This window comes from Uloborus diversus, chromosome 1 (genome assembly GCF_026930045.1).
Source record: "Uloborus diversus isolate 005 chromosome 1, Udiv.v.3.1, whole genome shotgun sequence".
Taxonomy (NCBI): Eukaryota; Metazoa; Arthropoda; class Arachnida; order Araneae; family Uloboridae; genus Uloborus; species Uloborus diversus.
In genome coordinates this window covers 74,081,602-74,101,838 of record NC_072731.1, presented here as the reverse complement: position 1 = coordinate 74,101,838, position 20,237 = coordinate 74,081,602, and the positions used below count along the sequence as shown (strand labels likewise).

At 32.1% G+C, this 20,237-nt stretch overlaps 2 protein-coding genes across 3 annotated transcripts in view; one reads left to right on the top strand and one right to left on the bottom strand.

Annotated features, from left to right (window-relative positions):
• Nucleotides 1-6,112: 6,112 nt before the first annotated feature.
• On the bottom strand, nt 6,113-16,714 carry LOC129234649 (putative glutathione-specific gamma-glutamylcyclotransferase 2). 2 transcript variants are annotated; one of them, XM_054868685.1, is made up of 3 exons: nt 16,532-16,714; nt 15,947-15,988; nt 6,113-6,602 (listed from the first exon to the last, which is right to left on the bottom strand). In XM_054868685.1, the coding sequence occupies exons 1-3, from the start codon at nt 16,664-16,666 to the stop codon at nt 6,222-6,224; spliced, it is 558 nt and encodes a 185-aa protein (XP_054724660.1). In that variant the 5' UTR covers nt 16,667-16,714; the 3' UTR covers nt 6,113-6,221. The 2 variants fall into 2 exon arrangements, with proteins under 2 accessions (XP_054724660.1, XP_054724661.1); XM_054868686.1 differs by lacking the exon at nt 15,947-15,988.
• Nucleotides 16,715-16,944: 230 nt separating this feature from the next.
• Nucleotides 16,945-20,237, top strand: part of LOC129234648 (ras-related protein Ral-A-like) — a gene marked incomplete in the record, with an annotated part of 84,966 nt that continues 81,673 nt past the window's right edge. The window contains 1 exon segment of the mRNA XM_054868684.1: nt 16,945-17,033.

Below are 20,237 nucleotides of genomic sequence, written 5' to 3'. Positions count from 1 at the left end.
AAAAAAAAAAAAAAAAAAAAAAATCAGTGTTCTTAAAGAACCTGAAACTTATTTAGCTGTCATTAATGTTTAAAATTTTCAGTTTCCAATTTTTTAACTGCTAAGCATTTTTATCAGGAGTAAAATTTATGTGGCATTTAATTCATCACACTTTTCCTCTCATAGTTTACTACTTATTTTTAAGTAAATTTCTCTTACCACTACTTTCCCTTTTTTTCAATGGCACACAACAGTTCTTGTGTTCCAATGCTGTGGTGGCGCTAGGCATCTGCAACTGCCGACGGCCTCGCAAAATTCTCAGAAATTTAAGAAATTTCTATGTTTTTAATTGAAGGCTCTTATTAAATACAACAGATACAAAAGTAATTAAAATAGTGCGTGAAGGGGAAACTGCACAAAGCCAGACTTAGCAAATGCGGGGCTCGATTGGAGAACTCTGTCTGGACCTTTTACAAAATGATTGTACAATTGAGCAGTGCCTGATCTCGATTTTTCCGACGCGGGCAAAGATTTGAAACTGTTGCAATTATCTGTCTTCCTTCAAATTTTTACATCAAGTTTCATTTATTTTATTTTTTTGAAAAAATTAATGAGTGAAATTTGTTTTGAAAAGAAGTCTTTGAATTAAAAATATTCAATACTTACAGCTTATTGATCAGCTAACTCTACTCCCCTTACCCATGTCCTATTTCTTTTCTTTTTTCCTAGTTTGTCTAATAATAAGAAAATATTCAAAATGCTGCTCCTCCGAACTCCCTCCCCCCTACACACACACGGAAAGCAGTATGGAACATCTGAAATTTTGTTTCCAGATCTTTAATTTTGCAATATTTCCAGCTGAAAGCCCCAAGTACTCAACAACATTGAAAATTGCTTAAAATTGCATTTTTGGAGCTTTAATTAAAAAAGTTACTGAGCCTAATATTACAAAGTATTGCCTTACAATCCCGTTTTTAAGGCTTGAATTTCAGAAAATATTCTTGCATACCAAAATTCTTTTATATCATAAGCAGTTTGGTTTTTTAAACTGAACTAACAAAAAGTTTAAGTGGAATGTCTCCTGAATATAAAATATTGCTTTAAGTTTTTAGAAACATAATTTTCAAAATTTTTCTGGGAAGAGCTCCAGAACCTCCTTTCCATTCAATCTTCAAAATTTGTCTAAAGTTCTGTTTTTGAAATTTTAGTTTCGAGAACTTGCAGGGGGGGGGGGAGGAGGAACTGATTTCGACCCACTTAAAAAAAAAAAAAGTCTCTGACTCTAAGCCAATAAATATGGCCTATAAGTGCGTTTTTAATGCTTCAATTTTTAGAAATTTCCGCTGAGACCCCTGTATCTTTTTTCTCTTAACATCAGCAAAGAACGCCTAAAATAGCGTTTTTTAAACTACAAATTTTAAAAAAATTTCGAGCGACAGTCCCGGACCCCCCTTTTTATCAGGTCATTTTTCCCTTCAATGTGCCGAACCCTCCCCCTATCACAAAAAAAAAACTTCTTTTTGATTTCGTTACTAGTCAGGAAAAGTTTTTGTCATAGCAATTACGAAGTAAATTGGCAACTATAAAGTGCCAATAGTTAGTACAAAAAATTAATTCTATGAATTCAATTATTTGTCTAACTACCAAACGGCACGGCCTTGAGGGGTATGGATCAGGACGAAATTCTGGATTTAGGTCGATTCCCACTAGATATGAGCACAGGTAAAGTGGTTTGACTGCATAGGTCTTAGTTCAGCCGTAATGGGGGTCCAAAGTTTGTAGATTAGCTACAGAAAAGCAACGGTTTTTCCTTTGAAATTAATCTTTTTTACTCTTTTCTTGATATTGCATTGTAGTATCACCCAACTGAATGCATTCACAGTATAGAATAAATCCCACCACGCCTATATTGTACTCACAAGAGACACGACAAATGTTAGGAGAGAAAATCGTGTGCCAAAATTTCAAATTCCAAAGAAAAGGCTACTGCAGTTCCGGAGCCAAATAAGCAAGTTTAGACCCTCCTTGCAGCCGAACTAGATCTAATTCACTAACTATTTTACCTGCGCTCATATCTAGTACGAATTTACCTAAATCCAGAAGTTTATCCAGATTCTTGACCCTCAAGTTTTTGCCGTCTGAACTACTGATTTGAAGGAATCCAGAATTGCAATGACGTTTTTATTGGAATTTGAAGCTTTGAGACAATATCTACCCTCCCAAGATATGTGGCGTCGATTGTCAGTATAAGGAAGTGGGGGGGGGAGGCATTTATTCTGTGTTGTGAATGCATTTAATTGGTTAATACTGCAATGCAAATGCAAGAAAAGTGTTAAAAAAGTTTAATTTCATAGGAAAAATCATTGCTTTTGCGGCCTCAAATAGCAACTTTGAACTGTTGAAGGCGAACGGGGCTTATGCAGTCAAACCGCTTTACCTGGGCTCATATCTAGTGTGAATTGACCTAAATCCAGAATTTTGACCGGATTCATGACCCTCAAGTTGTGCCGTTTGGTAGTAAGAATATTTTATGATTAAAAGGGCCTCGCAAAACTGCATTGCAAATGTCTACTTTTGCTCTTGCACAAACCAGCGTTCCAATGGAAGTTGTTTTATTAAAAAAATAACTTTTCCTTAAATGTTTCTAAACTCGAACACCAGGTCCCAAAGAAAGCCAGCTAAAACTTTGTTGATGCACAAGTAGTGAAGTCTTTGAAGAACTGAACAAATGTTAACGTATATTGCTGCATGGTGCAACTTGTTGGAGTGAAGTATAGTTAATGCAGATTGCAGACATTTAAAATTATGAAATTGAAGAAAAATCAATAGCGTAGGACTAAAGGCAAATGACAAATTTGAAGAAAGTTATCTTGATTTGCAATTTATGCTGACTTTTAAGATGAAAAGTAAGTTATTTTCAAAAGGAAAAAGCATTATACATTGTAGTGTATAAAAAGCAAGTAAAAACAATGATACAATGAGTTAATAGCACACAAGTTAAAAATAGTCACTTTGTCAAATGAAAGAGTAATAATAATCTGGAGAGTGTGTTCATTCTTGTGTGACAAATTTCAAAATCATTTGAAATACAGAATAGCGCAAAATGAACTTTATGATTTATATGCTTTATAGCTTTTTTATTTAACATTGCATTTTTTTCTTTTGTTTCAGAATTGTGTAAAGAAGGCTTGGAGAATTTGAAATGGAATAGTACAAAAGAGAAAGTGAACAAAAAAAACATTGAATTCGTTTTGGAAACAATAATTTGACAGTGTACATATCATCGACATTTTAATGTTTGGACTGAACCCTCAGTGCCAACAGTAAATTGCTTGATTGTAAATTTTCAGGTTCAAGTTTCAGTAAGGAATCTACCTGATACTGGAGCAAAGTTACTGTGTGCACTGCCAAAAATATTGAACATGTATTATTTAACATGATTATGCTATTCAGCTACAGCAAAATGCAGAAGAAAACCCAATTTCATTAACAATTTAATTATGAGTGAGAAGCATATTTTCATTTCGTTACTGACCTTTTTGCTGAAAATTTTCAACTAGGCACTTACTAGTCAGCACTTTAATATATTGATGATATGAACACTGCGGCAGAATAACCGAGTTTCTGTTAGAAATATTAATTTAAATGATATTTTTTCATTGTTCTATTGTGCAGTCATCCATTTCAGATTTCCCAAACCTTCTTAACAAAGTTCTGAAACAAAAGAAAAGAAAAAAAGCAATATTAAATGAAAAAAAAAAAAGTTATAAATCATCAAACCATAAGATTTACTTAGCACCATCCATGTTTCATTACCAGGGTTCATACGCTTTTGGTTAAAAAAAGTTCCCTGACTTTTCCAGGTTTTCCCGGTTGTTTTTTAGAAAATTCCAGGTTACTTGCTTCATTCAAAATTTAAGTTTAAATAGTAATATTTTCAAAATAATTAAAATTGTTTAAAGTAGCAATGCAGAAGAACTGAAACTTCTCCCCTTAGATTAAAAAAAAAAAAAATAACTTGGAATTTTTTTTCCCTTTGTTTTCTCTGTCAAAATTTTAAGTTTTTTTAAACATTTTGTTCAAAATTGTTTTAATTTGTTTACTATTTGTTGAAAACAGAGTACTTTCAACTTATTTTTGCGTTTCTTTGATGTCACGTATAATATTATAGCGTTTTGCTGTAGTCCTGCAGCAACCTTTTAGCATCCGCTTTTGGTTTACAATACTTCTTTTTATTTTCTTATTAGTAGGTTACACAAAACATATTGAGCAAAATGCAAAGCTAAATTTCAGTATAAATATGATTAACTTGTTGCATCAGTCGGCATACCATGTAATGCATAGTAACAAAAATCAACATCCGCCAATCATAGGTCAATGCCAATAATCTTTTTTTTTTTTTTTTCACATATTAAAGGACGCTTACATTAAAATTTCAAATTTTCTTTTCCAGAAAGTAATAGTTAATTTTCAAAAATTCCTAACTTTTTTCACATTTAAGGTTATTTTCAATAGTACACATTGATATAAACATCCAATTCTGTTTCTGGAAGTTTAAGTCTACTTCTATTGTGCAAACGATCAAATATGGCGACAGAGTGAAAAATTTAAAATAATAAGTAGGTTTTTGGATTTGTAGTATAAAAGTAGTAATAAATAATTAATAATCCTTAAAAAACTACAATAAAAGCAAAATAGTCAGTATTTAGCACATAAGAGTCTAAATCAATTAGAACAAAAAAATGTTATGAAGATTAAATTTTGCATTTTTCCAGAAAATAATTACAAATTATCCGGAAAAAAAGGCACAATTTGTGTTGTTTTCAATAGTTTGCATTGCAATTAATATCCAATGCCGTTTTCGGGAACTTGGGCACTTAAAAAGTCTTGTGTACTTCCATCTTGGGAATGACCAAATATGGCGGCTCTGCCCCAAAATATGAAATAACTTTTTCAATTTGTCGCATGAAGACAATTAAAAAATAATAAATCTTCATCAAACTGCAATTCATTGAAAAGTTTTTATCACATTTGCGTCCGAGGCAGTGAGGATAAGATTAAGTTTTAAGTACAAAATTTTTCATTTCTCAAGGAAATTATTTTAAATAATAATAATAATAGAAAAACAATTTGCAGACCATTTTTTGTTATCTTCATCAGTTTTCAGTTAAAGAAAACATCCAATTATGCTTTGTTTTTAGAAACTTAGGCATTTTAGGATCGTATCTACTTCCATCTTGTGAATGACCAAAGATGGCGACTACGTTTCACACGTAGCTGAAATGATTTTCCGATCCAAAAAAAAAAAACGATTTTCCCCGATCGACCCTCCCATCTACAGGTTGTGCTTCCGAAGCAGTAAATTGTCTTCTCTCCTGTTGAGCTTGTGCATAATTCCTGTTCACTTGATTTTTTTTTTCCTTGGGAGACTAACTACTGAGAGCCAAAAATGGCGGCTGCTGAAGATTTTTTGGGATCGCCACTTTTTTCATTGCTTTAAAATTGTTACAATTTTTTTTATATACATCGGTAAGAATGAAGATTAGATCTCATAAAACAAAATTCCCTGGGAAAAAATTGGCAAAAGAAAATTTTTGGGGACACGTTTGGAAAATTCCCTTACATTTTTGACTATGTCATTTTCAATGATAATTTCAGGTTTTCCCGGAGAGTACGAACCCTGAAACAAACAGAATGTTGTGGCAACCCATCTAAAACTTCAGGCAGTAGAAAGAAATGCGTTCCCCTCACTGACTCCATACAAGAAAATCTTCGCTCTTTTGGCGCATGTTTCGTTGTGAAAAAAAAAAGCGTTAATTTTTCGATTGCAGTTTTTAAGTGCCAGCGTTGGTTTAGATAAAAATTTACAATTTTTTCGTGAAATCACAATAAAAACGAAGACTAGATCTCATGGTACTTAATTCCTTGGGAAAAAACTGGAAAAAAAAATTTTTGGAGGACAAAATTTGAAAACTCCCCGACTTTTCCCTGACATTTTTGACAGTGTCATTTTCCCTGACAATTCCCGGTTTTCCCGGAATTCCCGGAGCGTACGAACCATGATTACATAAAAGAACACAATTTTTTTTTTAATTCAATTATTTATCTTCTTCCTGTTTTTTTTTTTTTCAAATGTTCCTTTTTTATATAAAAGTACTGGAAATCATAGGATTGTACTATAATTATTTATATTATATTTACAATTCATATATTGAAGCAAGTAATAAAATCAACTCGCTGTTTCATAATTCAGATATTGTTTTTCCATTCTTAAATTTTTTTACTAGTTTTTCTAATTCAAACAAGTGTTCGTCATAAATATTTGGGATCAATGTCCTAATTGTTTCTGCTAATTGGAAAAGGTAATCATCATTTCTCCCACTTGGTCCTTCAGATTCATATATCTGTTTTGCAATAATATCAAGTGGAGCTGGTCCGAGATAGAATGGATTGCTAATATCTCCTATGTAAATTGTCAATTCAATTGGCTTTAAATATTCCTTGCATGGGTAAAATGTCACTTCCCTCTGTTGATAGCCATCTTTTTCTCTAAAATCCAAATATCTTGTCACTTCAGAAACATTCTCTTCTGCTATTTTGTAAGCCACACCATAAACACGATCCTTAAATAAAAAAACACTTTAAAATTTTGCAATAAAAATCTAATACATCTAACATTTCTTAATACAGTTGGTTCTCTGTTGAACAACTTTCTCCGTTTAAAGATTGCTTTTCATGGTCCTGGATCAGGGTTTCCGCTACGGTCGCATTTTTCGCATAATGCGAAAACACCAAAGACCATAAAACACTATCTGACTTGCGAAAATAAAGCAATGCATTTTCGCTTTTTTGCTCAAATAAAAAATAAATTAATTTTTTAAAAAAGAAGAAGAAATCTATGATCCTAGAGAGGAAGCATGTATGACGATAATCAACTTAATCTTTTTTAAATCTTAGCTAAGATGTTTAAACTACAATTAAGTTCAATAACTATTAGTCTTATCTAGCATTATGTCCCCCCCAATAACTGCTTTATTAGGAAGAGGAGACTGCAACGTTCTAAACACCAATCGTGTTTTCTTTTTTTATTTTATGTTTTAAAAAAATAGCTGTTGTACTTATTTTTTCAAAGATGTCACACATGAAATATGAATTTTATTTTCAACTGGAGATGAAACACACTGAGGCATATATAATATATGAGAATGTGTAACATTTTAGCATTTTGCTAACATTTTCCCCTCAATTTTAGCTTTTATGCTAAAGAACTTTTGAACTCAGCTTAAACCCTGTCCTGGATGCTTCACTGTAGTTTAGAAGCATTCTATTTAAGGATGAATTCTACTTAAGGACTATTTTTTGTGGTCCCATGAAAGTTATTAAATGGAAAATCAACTGTAAATAAACATATTTTATGAGATTCAAAAAAAAAAAGTAGTATATAAAATCCACATTTTATCAGAAGCATGTATATATTCTTTGCATATAACTGAAATATAGGAACAATGAATCGTGTAAATATGTAACTAAAAACCTTAGCAAGAAAACATCAGCACTACAAATAATCCGATGATTCCAAAAGGAGGTGAAGATGTTTAAAACGTTAGATTCCAATCTCAAATGAAAGTGCTTTAGCTTTCATTAAGTATGGAGGTAGTTTCTGCCTTTCAAAAAATAATTTGAAAGGAGTATTCATCATTAAGGTCTTAGTAATATATTTCTATTTTGGTTTTAAAACTGTAGAAATGGTTTGTTTTAATTAATTTGAGAAAAAAATGCAAGCTCTAACATATTATATTCCTTACAGTAGAAAATGGAGGAGGTTTTATGTGGGCTCTTTCATTATTTTTGTTTAATAATTTGAATAACAATTAATCCAACATAATGCAGCTTTTTGACTTTTATAATGCAACCCTATTTTAGTGTTCATTTAATCATTTACACATTAGCCTTACAGCAATTAGGAATGTAACAACCTCACTCATATCAACTCCATGTCTGAAAACATGTTAACATAGTAAAAAAATTATAAAAAAAAAAAAAAACTTGGAAACTTTACACTTGCATATGAGCCGCAGCAACAAGATCTTCTTTATCTTACTTATATTATATATGCGAAAGTTTGTCTGTATGGATGTTTGTTACTCTTTCACGCAAAAACTACTGAACGGATTTTGATGAAACTTTACAATAATATAGCTTATGCATCAGTAGTGTTCACATTTTTTGCAAAAAGGGGCAGGGTAAATTTCTCAGAGAGGGCATTTTCCGTTTAAAAAGGGGCACTTTTGGGAAGTAAAAAGGCACTCGGGGATGACCCAGTAGGAGGTCAACACAAGGGGTGCCCCCCCTCCAAGAGCAAGGATGCACCCCCCTCCAAAATCACGAAGACACCCCCCCCCCTCGGCCAAAAAAGAAGAACATAAGCTTCTAAAAATTCCCGATTCAGCAAATTTGTTGACAATAATGCAACATACTTTTTTTTTTCTTTTTAAAAAACACCTAATGACCCCCTATTAGATCTAGGTATGAGTGCATGGTTGTATTTTATAACTGGGTCAAATTTAAGTTGAGTAAATTGTGAATTTCTTCTTCCTAAACAATCAGGTTTGGAGTGATCCTGAAGACACTTTTGTGACATATTAAACCATGTACTACTATGTGTATTACAGTCATGAAATTAAAAGGAAGAAACTCACAGGAATATACTCATAATTTTCAAATTTAGATTAAAATTATATATCTACTGATCTGGTTTAATCAAATTGTCTTGGAAATTATTGATAGCTGAATCCCTTATGCATCACATCAATAGGAACATGACTTAAGTTTTATGAAAGTTGTTTTATAGATGTGGTACAACCATCAATAATTCATTTTTATAATACTAAGTAACTCTCAAGATGTAAGCAGAGATTGTTACATTTTCTTTAAAAGGACATTCTGGGCAATTCTATGGTGCCGGACGTAAAAAATGAAGAAAAATTTCTCAGTTTTAATTCTATTTACCAATTATAAACTGTTCCAAAATAAACAAATTTATTTACAAGATACTTACTACATCCCACTGAATAAAAAAATCATGTTAGTTTATCAAAATAGATCCCTAAAGTATAAATTAAAAAAAATTAGAAAATATATTCGTAGAAAAATATTTTCGTATTTTAGTTCAATATGCATAGTATTCTGAAATATAAATTTTTTTCACAGTGAATGCTTTTCCTAAGAGATTTTTAAGTGAGCCTTAAATTTTTTAAGACAGCTGTTTCAAAAACATTTTGGGGGTATCTCCAACAAGTTTTGTAGCTGTCTGGGAAAAGCTTTCATCGACAACTACATAATCTGTCTGCAAAATTTGTGCGTAGTTCAACAACTCTTTGGGTCAATACCTTTCAGAAAAACTAGCTTCCATAAATGTATCACGAAAATTGCCTCCCGTCTCTGTATTGTTGTATCGCAACCACCCCCCTTCCCCACCACCATTTTTGAGACTGGCGACATCCAATTCTTTCTCTTTGGGCCAATGACTTTCAGAAAAACTTAACTCCCATAATTACATCACAAAAATTGCCCCCCCCTCCTCCCTGCATAATTGTATCACAAAAATCCCCCCACGCCCTCCTGCACCATTTTTAAGACTGGGAACATCCAAATTCTTTCTCCTTGGGCCAATACCTTTCAGAAAAACTAACTCCCATAATTGTATAACAAAAATCGCTCCTCTCCCATTATTGTATTACAAAAATTTCCCCCACTCCCCCTGGATCACTTTTGAGACTGGCAACTTCCGAATTCTTTCTCTTTGGGCCAATACCATCTAGAAAAACTAATTCTCATAATTGTATCACAAAATCGCCTCCACTCCTCCCTGCATATTTGTATCCCAAAAATCCTCCTCCCCCTCCCCCCCCGCCTCATTTTCGATACTAACAATTCCCCAAATTCTTCCACTTTGAGCCAATAACCTTTCAGGAAAACTAACTCGCATAATTGTATCAGAAAAAAAAGTCTGTATTCAGCTTAATTTAAAAAAAAAAAAAAAAAACCGGGAACGGTTGGACTTAACACCTTCCCCTACGCTCATCAAAGATCGTCGCAATTAGCATTTCGATTATTGTTCGGGAGACTGCCTCCGTAGCCCAAAAATAGTGTTTTATTAAGACTAAAACCCCATCACCCGATTCCAAGAAGATGACGTCATGCGTACACTCCGTTGCCGATGAACTTCGGCGTGCGCGTAAAGATAGCAGAAAAATAAAAAGGAGAGAGAGAGAGAAAAAAAAAAAAAAGATAGTCACATCTCACATGTGATTAAGAAATAGGGAAAAGATCGAAAATACACGAAATTTTCAAATACAGTCGGATCCCGCTACAACGCGATCCGACTTACGCGAAATGGCTATAACGCGAGTTTTTCATGAGTAATGAATTTTTTAGTGCGGAGTGGACACAAATTATTCGCTTGCAACATGAAATTTTTCGGAAAAGAGCGGTGGACAGTTAGAATGGGCTTCATTGATACTAAATATTGGTTTTGTGAATGGACTTTCATCCCTTTAGCATCACTGAAAGCGGAAGTTCACCCACTGTATTAGTCTAACAACGCTTTGCTTTAGTTTATACAAATAACCGCTCCGATTCTTAACTTTTTTTTTTTTCATTTTACATATGAACGTTGATAAAATACATTCTGCATAAACCTTCTTCATTTTTTAAATTATAAAGATATTTACTATATATATACTGTTAAGTGCTATAATAATGCTGTAGTGTACATACTGTAAGTACCCCATACTGCTTTATTTTAAGTTTCTCTCCCCCATTAATCATTGATTTTGTGCAGAATTTTATGTCAAATAATAACGCTTTTTCTAAAATACAAAAAAAGTCGGTTCTTTGTAAAAGATACTGCAATATATCATTAATAAATGGTTTGAAACAATATGAGAGGTGTTACAAACGTCTGAAACAATTGGGTATGCTTATAAGAAATTACTAAACATACCTTGTTCCACAACGCGAAATTCCGACTTACGCGAGGTGTCTTGGAACGCATCCCTCGCGTAAGTCGGGACTCGATTGTAGAGATATAAAGAGACTAATTTTTAAAAATAGCGATAGTATAAAGAGCTTCCCCGTGGCTTACAGCGCTGTGCTAGAATTATGCATGTGTAATTAAAAATGAAAGTGAAATAAAGCAGCGTAAATAAATAAATCAAATGAAATGGTTATAGAACGGGGGGGGGGGTGGTGCTGAAACTTACATTTTCAGGAGAGGGTGGGATTTCTAATTTAACCGAATGAAATTTCTTGAACGATGCACTTATACCATACTTACATTATATTTAATTAGAAGAAAATCATCCAAAAAAAAAAAAAAGGAAAAGAGAAATCATAATGTTACGATTCAGATTTGATGAATACGGACCTTTTGGGGAGGTTTTGGCGATCTCCCATCACTGATTCACGCCCTTTATTCACGACATGAATGATATTACGATATAAATGCGAATGGTTGTAAATATTTCATTTGATAAATATTTTCCTGAAAACGATTGTGGGGAAAGAAACAATGCAATATTATAAAGCAATAAATAATGAAAAAAAAAATCGCGCGATGTACCCTTTTAATGAGAAGTATAAAATACACACTTATTAAGTCAATTTTACTTTTGTTAAACATATGAATTCCTCAACAGTATTATTTTTCGGTCGATCTGCACTTCTTGCGCAAACTAGTTCCTTTTTCTATTTTACTTTTTAAATCGTAAGTTCATTTATGAAACATTTTTTTTCCCTTTCTTTATTTTATTTTGTAGAATGATAATTTCAGGTATGTTAAGGAGGAAATATTGTAATTCAATTTCTACTTTATAACAGCACGTGGATGCTCCGATTTTCGACACTAATTGAAGCGATGCCGATACTAAGATAGTATTAAAAATTAATGTAAAAATAAAATTCTTGCACTTTGAACATATCTACTATTTTCTTACATAATGCTCCTTCCTTTGTTCTTGCATCTTCCCGTTTGCGATTCATAGAAGGCATGGCGGAAAAAAATTAGAATAGCGTTCTCAGAAAAACGTAGGCAGAGATCAGACCGCAAATTCGCACGTGCTTTGTCCAGTTCACGGCATGGAATAAAAAAAAAAAAGGGTGCAAGATGTGAGGTGCTGGGTCGGTCAGTTCCCGCCCCTCCCCCTCCCTCCTTCCATGAACGTTCGATGGGGAGCGAAAGCGCTGACGTCATGATTTTGAATCTTCCTTTCAAACTTCGTTTCCTCCTTCCTCCCCTTCAGATATCGTAAATATAAATTGTTTGTACACCAGTAAAAGGGCAGGGCGCATGATTAAAATTCTACTGCAGGGGCAGGGCGCGTTTCTTCGGGTCTAAAGAGGGCAGGGCGCATCAGCTCTTTAAAGAAAAGGGGCAGGGCGCCGCGCCCTTTGAAAAACGCATAACGGGAACGCTATGCATCAGAATAACACATAGGGTAGTTTTCGTCCCGTTATGGGGGGCAAAACCCCCTTAGGGGGGCAATAAAACACAATTTTTGTATAAATTCTCTAATATTGGGATGAAAAAATACTTGCACATACTTACATTATATGTCCATCGAAAGCTCTGATTTTTCTGCTAAAGATGGCACCTGTTCGAAATTTCTAAGTAGAATAAAAAACGAGTTATGAGCTTTTTAGATCCATGTTCAAGGCTTTCCTCAACTCAATACAGTATTTAGTGTATCATCTCGACTCCCTGTCGATAGCGACAATTGTTGTATTGTTGACTTTCTTTGCTTTTCGTGATTGTTCAAGGCTTTTCTCAAGTCAAATCTTGAAGTAAGATTTTTGCACAAGATTGGCAAATAATACATGATTTGGCTGATGATTTTCCATTTAAACAGAACTTTAATGTAATTAATGGTTTTTATTATTATTTATGCTGATTGAACACTTACTCATTATCCAAACAACCAGCAGATCGCCAAAATTTTTCAGACAGATTTCCGTAGCTGATGCATTTGGCAGTTTTTTCAACTTGCTGTTTTTGAAACCGAAGACTACGTCATAATGTTTCTCAGCTTTCACCATGTAAACAAAATATCGCCAGTCAAAGAATTTTCAAAAGACTTTTTTTACTGTGTTAAATAATCCAGCAACTAAATTAGGCAAATCCATAAACAGCACAAAAACTTCCATTAATTTTCTTTTTTGCACAATTTCAAATAATCACCAAATTTTATTACTTATTTTGGTAACATTTCAGATGAAACTGTTTAGCGCCATTTTATGGTGACCAAAAATATCTCAGCATCTGGCGACGAAATCTCTGTAACGAAAATTAATATCATATCGTTTTACAAAGTAAGGAAAGAATGGGGGAGCATCATCGAAGGTACCCCGAAACGACTTTCGCAAATTCGGTAAAATCGCACCAAGAGCCACAATGATTGAAATTTCACGAAAGAACTAAAGCATGTATAAGGGGATTACGAGCGCAGCTACTTTTTTTTAATCACTTCGTACTTCATTAACCATACAGAGAAGGTTTTAGACTCCATGTTAAAAAAAAAGTATCAACAGATTAATCTTTTTAAACATGAGAAGATTAATTTCATGTTTTTTAAATTTGTATATGCTTAAATATAGTGCTTTCGTTTCTAAATCAATACTACTTTGTTCCTTATACTTATTGCTATTTTAGTTTTATGGGTAAGGAAGAAACTCGATTTTTAATCACGTCAAAAAGATGTGTTTTAAATTCTTTCACTTAAAACAGAAAACAAAAGCAAGTAGCGATTTTTTCTAATAATTATTACTGACCCAGGCAACGGCAGGTATTTTTGCTAGTTAATAATAAAGCTGAAAGTCTGTATGTCTGTTACACACAAAGCACCTAGACCGTTTGGCCGATTTTCATGAAATGTGGCACAAAATTAGTTCTTAGCATAGGGATGAGCACCTCGAAGGGATTTTCCCAAAATTCGATTTTTTTCTTTTTATATTCTAATTTTAAAGACAGTTTACCGAGCAAATTATCATAACATGGATGAGTAAATTACCAAATTATCATAACGTGGAACCGTAACATGAGCGAGCAAATGAACCCAGAAAATTGGCGAGAAATTCATCGTCCATTATTTGTAAATATACAGGTGAACCAAATGAGTTTTTAATTTTTTGTTAATAATCATCTTTGTCTTTGCCCTTCTAAAACAAAGTCATATGCATGAAATTATCAAAATGTTATAGAAAATGGGGGGCAGTGCATCCTCAAAAATATAAATGTAGCAATGTTAATGCTATATTATAAATATACTTAATTTAATTTGAAATCATAGTTATATCTATTAATATGACTTCAATATCTACATGAAACAGGAAGTTTCTTTACGGAAAATCTGGGATACCACTTGTAAACAACGTGCAATGCTTGGAATTTTATTATTATTCTAACATTTGGATATGGGGCTTTATGAATGAGGCTGATACTGTAGTTTTATACCAAAAACAATTTAAAAATCATGGAAAAAAAAATCCAGAAAAAAGATCCTTTTTGATGATTTTTAAATATTTTAGAAGGAAGTAACCTGAAGTCTCCCTCTTTTCTACAAATTTTTATGCTTTTGATGTTTTCACCTTTCTAGCATTTCAGAAGAATGCTAACGGTTTATATAAAGCTCCCTTCTCCTTCAAATCAAAATATTAATTATGAAACTTTAGGGATTACATAACAGAGAGAGATTACATTATTATACATGTGTCAGAAGCAGTTTAAGTTTTTTTTTTTTTTTTTTTTGCAGTGCACTGTCATTAAAAAAAACTGTTTAGTTTAAAAAAAACATAAGAACAAAAGAATAGTACATTTCCTTTAATGTTAGAAAGATACCAATCTAGATGTGACAGCATTTAAAAGTAATAAATTTAGTAGCAAGACAGTATAGAGTAAAATTCATTATTCTTTTCTATAAATATATAATTATATTCAATCCCTGATTGGGTTATTTATTTATTTTTTTGTTTGAAATTGATTAAAATTTTTAAGATCAAGAAAACAAATAAAAGCTCAGTCAAGGAGTACTGCTTATCAAATAGAAAGATGGAAAAAATGCTATATTCCTATAAATATTTTGTATGAAAAATCCAACCAGGTTCAAAATCATTTGAAGAAGATGTACCAACTATTTTCATAATTGCTAAGCAACTGTTCAAAGAGCGAAGTTTTTTTTTTTTTTTTGTAGCTGTGTCTCCTATTTGTGTATTTTTATTAAAACTTTTTTTGTGTGCTATTCTTTTAATTTAAAGCAATTAAACACCTGATTAAAACCTTGTACATAACCCTGAAAACATTATCCTAAATGAAATGTATTTTTATATGGTAAGTGAACATGAAAAAAATTTTATTTTCATGGCCTCGCATCATCATTTCATAACATTAAAGATATTTGGGTATAATAATATTATTAGATTGTAAAAAAAAGTTTACTTAATTAGTCTCCATACTTTAAATGCAACAGAAAATTAATAGTTTAATGATCAAAGTCATAAAGTAGTTTACTTCAACATTACTTTCAACCATTTACAAATTAATTAAAGAAAAGAACCTAACTTTAGTAGGTCTCTGTCTATTTTAGAAGTTTTAACGAATAGTTCTTCTTATTCTACCTAATTATTTTTAAAGCATTAAACATATTTTTCTGATTGTTGCCAAGGTAATTCTAGCTGATTTCTGCTTTAAAACCTCTCAATTTAATATGTTCAGCATATTTGTTTTAAGTATTCCTCATTTAAAAAAAAATAAATGTGCTTTTTTTGTTTAGTTCAATATTATTTACTAAATGAAGCTTCATTTAACTACCAGATGATTTTAAAAATAATTGAAAATTGTCACTCTTTGGAGGTATAACAAAAAAAAAAAAAAAATGTTGCAATTGAACTACTAGGTAATATAATAAGTTAATACCTCTGCATTGGAAGAAGACACCAAAGTAACTACTCTTCCTGGCTGTAAGATGGAGAAAATGTAGTTGAAAGAAAATATAATTTAAGAAGTGCAGTAGTAAGGATTCATTTAACTATTGGGAAAATAAACAAACAACTAACTCAAATTTGTGAACATATTTCAATGTTCAAATAATATAAAAATTCATCTTCAATTTCTCTCAATTCTTTCATTTTATTCAATAGTTAAATTTTAACTTGTGGCACAGATGAGTTAAACGAATTTCTATGGAGTGAATAATACTATAAAGCAAAGAAATTTATAAAACTTGATTTTGCACCATTAATAAGTAAAAATATGACAAAAAAAAGATAAAAGATACAAATTTAACATAAACCAATTATTAGATTTTTCATCTATTTGTGGGAATAATATCAAAAAATACAAACTGACAATAACACAAAGCATTTTATCAAAACTAGTTCAATTTCTTTTCACAGGATAGCATAAAAATATATTAGGGCGTATAAGAAATAACCGCGCCATAATTAGTTTTTTCTTCGAGTCGATCGTTCAAAAATATAAGCATTAATTTTAGAAACTTACTGCACCAGGGACTCCTCGGTGATCTTCACTTCCTTGCCAAAACCGTCGATTGTAACCTTTAATGAAACCAATAAGCTTTTCCTCTAAAGGAAAATTTGTCTTCCACATCAATGATCCATATCCAAATATCCACATTCTGTAATTTAAAATTTTGAGTTGTAACTTTTACAAATATCAAAAGCTGTCTGCACAATTAAGATTGTTGCCATTCTCAAACCAGCAAACTAAGAAAAATAATAGTTGACTTTCAAAACAAAACAAAAATTAAACAAATTGCTTACGAATTTGCTTTTTGAAAAGAAAAGTAGTTTTTTGAAGTATTTAAAAGTAAGAACTCTTTCAAAATGCTTTTTATACAGTTTTAAGTCACGGGATTTCCTAACTAAGTCAAGTTTTAGTGCCGGTCTCTTGCATGGCAACAGTGATTATGACAGGTGGGTAAATTTTGCACTTCAAAGTTTATCGTATTTGAGAGTAGTGGGCGTGTGTTTAAAGACTTAAAGTAAGTTGATTTCTCATTAAAATGTATATCTTTCTGTACATAACAATGTTATGCATCATGTAAAATTCGAGAAACTTTTGTTGCGATATGTTATTTAATATTCCAGCCTCTGTAATCAGCACCATCAGAGAGCTGCTTGAATGTGTCAATATTTTGAAACATTATTAAAGTTAAGGACTTTTAAGGAAAAAATGTATGTAATTTTAATCGAGTAAGAAAGATATTTCGTTTCTGGGTCATATAAAAAAGTTTTGAACACAGTTTAGATGTATATATGTTTTAAATAAGAGTTTGTCGTATGTGTCCTTGTGTTTTTTTCCCTGTAAATCTTGCTGACCAAAATTTCCTGTAGCGAAATTTAGGCTGTCACTTGCAAGTCCAAGGTACCAAATCCGTAGCTGAAGTTTTGGAAAGTTGAGTACTTTCATATTACGCAATAGCAATATATAAATATTCAGTCCAGTAAAATGATTTTTCTCCTTATAATTTTAATCCCTTTTTCAACATTCTATAGCAATTCCAGGTATGACACTATACTTACCCTATTATTTACATTTAAATTATACTTTTGATAGTAACGTGTTGATGCAACAAAGAAAACTTTAATGACAGCTGTTATTGTAATGTATATTTACCATTATATCACTACCAGGAGTGCAGAAAAGTTCCCAAGCTTAATATTTTCCTAAAACATAAGACTTTGACCTAAAATTTCCGCAGAGTATTTGGGTCAGTCAATTCAAAATCCAAAGGAACTTTCCGAAACCTTTATGGAAAGCTCCCACAGCCTTCTCAAAAGAGTTTGGTACCCAGTGAAAACTTCAAGATGAAGGAATATTCAAGTTATCTTAAGTTAGATATATTTCTATTTTGTGTTGCAACTTATCATTGTTTGGCACTCTTGGCTTTTTTAAGAGGGTTTCCATCTCCAGCTCAGTCACTTTCCTATGCCGGGCTGATGAGTGCTAATAAGCACGAAACTGCAGTCCTCGGCTGGAAATGACTGAGCTGGCGGTGCATTTCACGTATTTTTGCCTTAGCCCTGGCTATAGGGCGGTAACTTACTGAATAAGTCTTAACTGGTTTTAAAGAAAACAAAAATCAATTTTATAATGTTCTAGTTTTTAAAAGCTGAGTGAGATGTCCCAGCATGACATTAAAGTTTAGTGAAAGATCGCTTATTTCTTTTTATGAAAAATTTCCCCCTAACTGTAAATATTTCCATTGACAGGCATACATATTCTACACCCCTAGTTTGTTCTAGTTATTACTACTTATATATACATGCATTACATAATGGTAATTCACATTGTAATGTAACAGATTGTGATTGCAGTAATAAGCAAATGTTAAATAATTTTACTACTTAATTAAATAGTATGAGTGAAAAGAGAGGTGCAGCAAATAAAGTTCGCGTCGGGTGTCTTCGAAAGTAGGGTCCTGTTCTCTTGTGTAATTTTTATTATTAATAATTTTAATTAAAGCTGCACTGAATATTCAGTTGGTGTTTGGACTTGGTATGCCTATTCGACAGACAAAGCGAATTTTCAGTTCAGCCAAATATTTTAAATATTGTCTGTTTTCTTTTGCCAAAATTTCCTGCAAATTTGTACATACGTCAGGTCTGCTCTGATTTTATTGAAATAGGAGATAGAAACCCGGAAGTTAAAAGAAAAAATGCAAAATAACATGTTCAGCAGTTCCTCCAAAGTAGCGTCGAAGAAAAAGACGGACATAGCAAGAGCACGCGGAAAGAGCCCATCTTTATGCTTTTACCCTTTTTAAAATGGAATCTATCCTGAGTACTAGTCTTCGCTTTGAAGAAGAGACAATGTTCAACAATTGGTAAACAAACACACTGAGCTTATTTTTGTCCCAATTTTTCATACTTAAGTAAAAAGTCCTACTTAAAAAAAAAAAAAAATCCTTCTTTTGGGTGAAAAATTCATATTTTTCCTACTTTTTAGCTTGAATCTTTCAGAAGGCGTTAAAAATTTGCTATAACTTAAAGAGTAATATGTTAATAAATTAAATTCATGTAAAAGTACAAGGAGTATTATAGAAAAAATGAGAAAATTTTGGTCATTTTTTTTCCTCGTTATTTTTCTGTTGCATGCAAATACACTTTTGTCTGTATTTTTATCTTATTAATTCAGTTCCCTCATATTCCAAAGACAATGCTTCTGTTTTATAGCCTGAAATCTTTCTGCCTGTGAAATAAAAGTATATTTTTAGAAAATAATTTTTAGTCAAATTATAAATAAAAACTGACAACATTCCAAAGAAAAGTATAGATTCAATATACTACAATATACTATACCTAGTGCAGTGCAAAATGTACACACTTGTTAATATAGTTAAAACTTTCATAATTAGTTCAAATTTCTCAATTTAAACGGTATATCTTATCAGTCAGGATGAATCTGAAAATAGAATACAGTATACTCGCTTATAAGTTGACCCCTCTACTTAAGGTCAAAAATCGAAAACCAACTTATAAGTTGAGTTTTTATTCTTAAAAAATAAGAACTTCAAGGAACAAGTTTTTTTTAATTTGGTATAAATTCTTAGATTTCAACATAGCTGTGTTAACTTGATGTAATTTTGGCATTTCATGAAGTGTGATGCAAATAACAAAATAATTAATGTGTAAAAGAGAAATGTAATGAAATGATAACAAACATACATGAAAAAGTAGGAACAAAGTTAAAACGTAGGTATTCAATTCCTTTTTTTTCTGTGCTCTCTGTTATTACTTTCAGTTTTAACAGAGGTGATTGTGTTCCTGTTGTACACCAGAATTTCCGTATGTATGTTATGTATGCTTTCTTGTATTAATAACAGCGTAAATCCGCCATTGTCAGCTATATTCTTTACCTTCAAAAAAAAAAAAAACTTCCTTCCAAATTTTCTGTGGTTATGTCTAGGCTTGCCAGACCAGAAGCGTAAGAACTTTAAAAGTAGGGGGAGCTGGGGCACATTTTTTCTACGATGAAATTAGCTTCGGTGCTCCATGCTTCCATCTTTCTCTCTCCCTTTACCAGCAATTTTTTCACTCATATTTAATATACATTGTATGTGGGAAAATAAAATGATAAAAGTAGGGGTTCGGTCAATAGTCGATGATGAGCACATAGAGATAGGAGGGGGGTCCGTGGGTCCTCCCCCGGAAATTTTTCGAAATCCTAGTTCTTAAACGTAGTT

Excerpts from the sequence above, each read along its gene's own strand:
- LOC129234649 (XM_054868685.1), bottom strand. The coding sequence starts at position 16,666 with ATGTGGATATTTGGATATGGATCATTGATGTGGAAGACAAATTTTCCT. Across the intron at positions 15,989-16,531 it reads ACCGAGGAGTCCCTGGTGCA|CCAGGAAGAGTAGTTACTTT; the intron begins GTAAGTTTCTAA and ends TCCATCTTACAG. Across the intron at positions 6,603-15,946 it reads TGTCTTCTTCCAATGCAGAG|GATCGTGTTTATGGTGTGGC; the intron begins GTATTAACTTAT and ends TTTTTATTTAAG.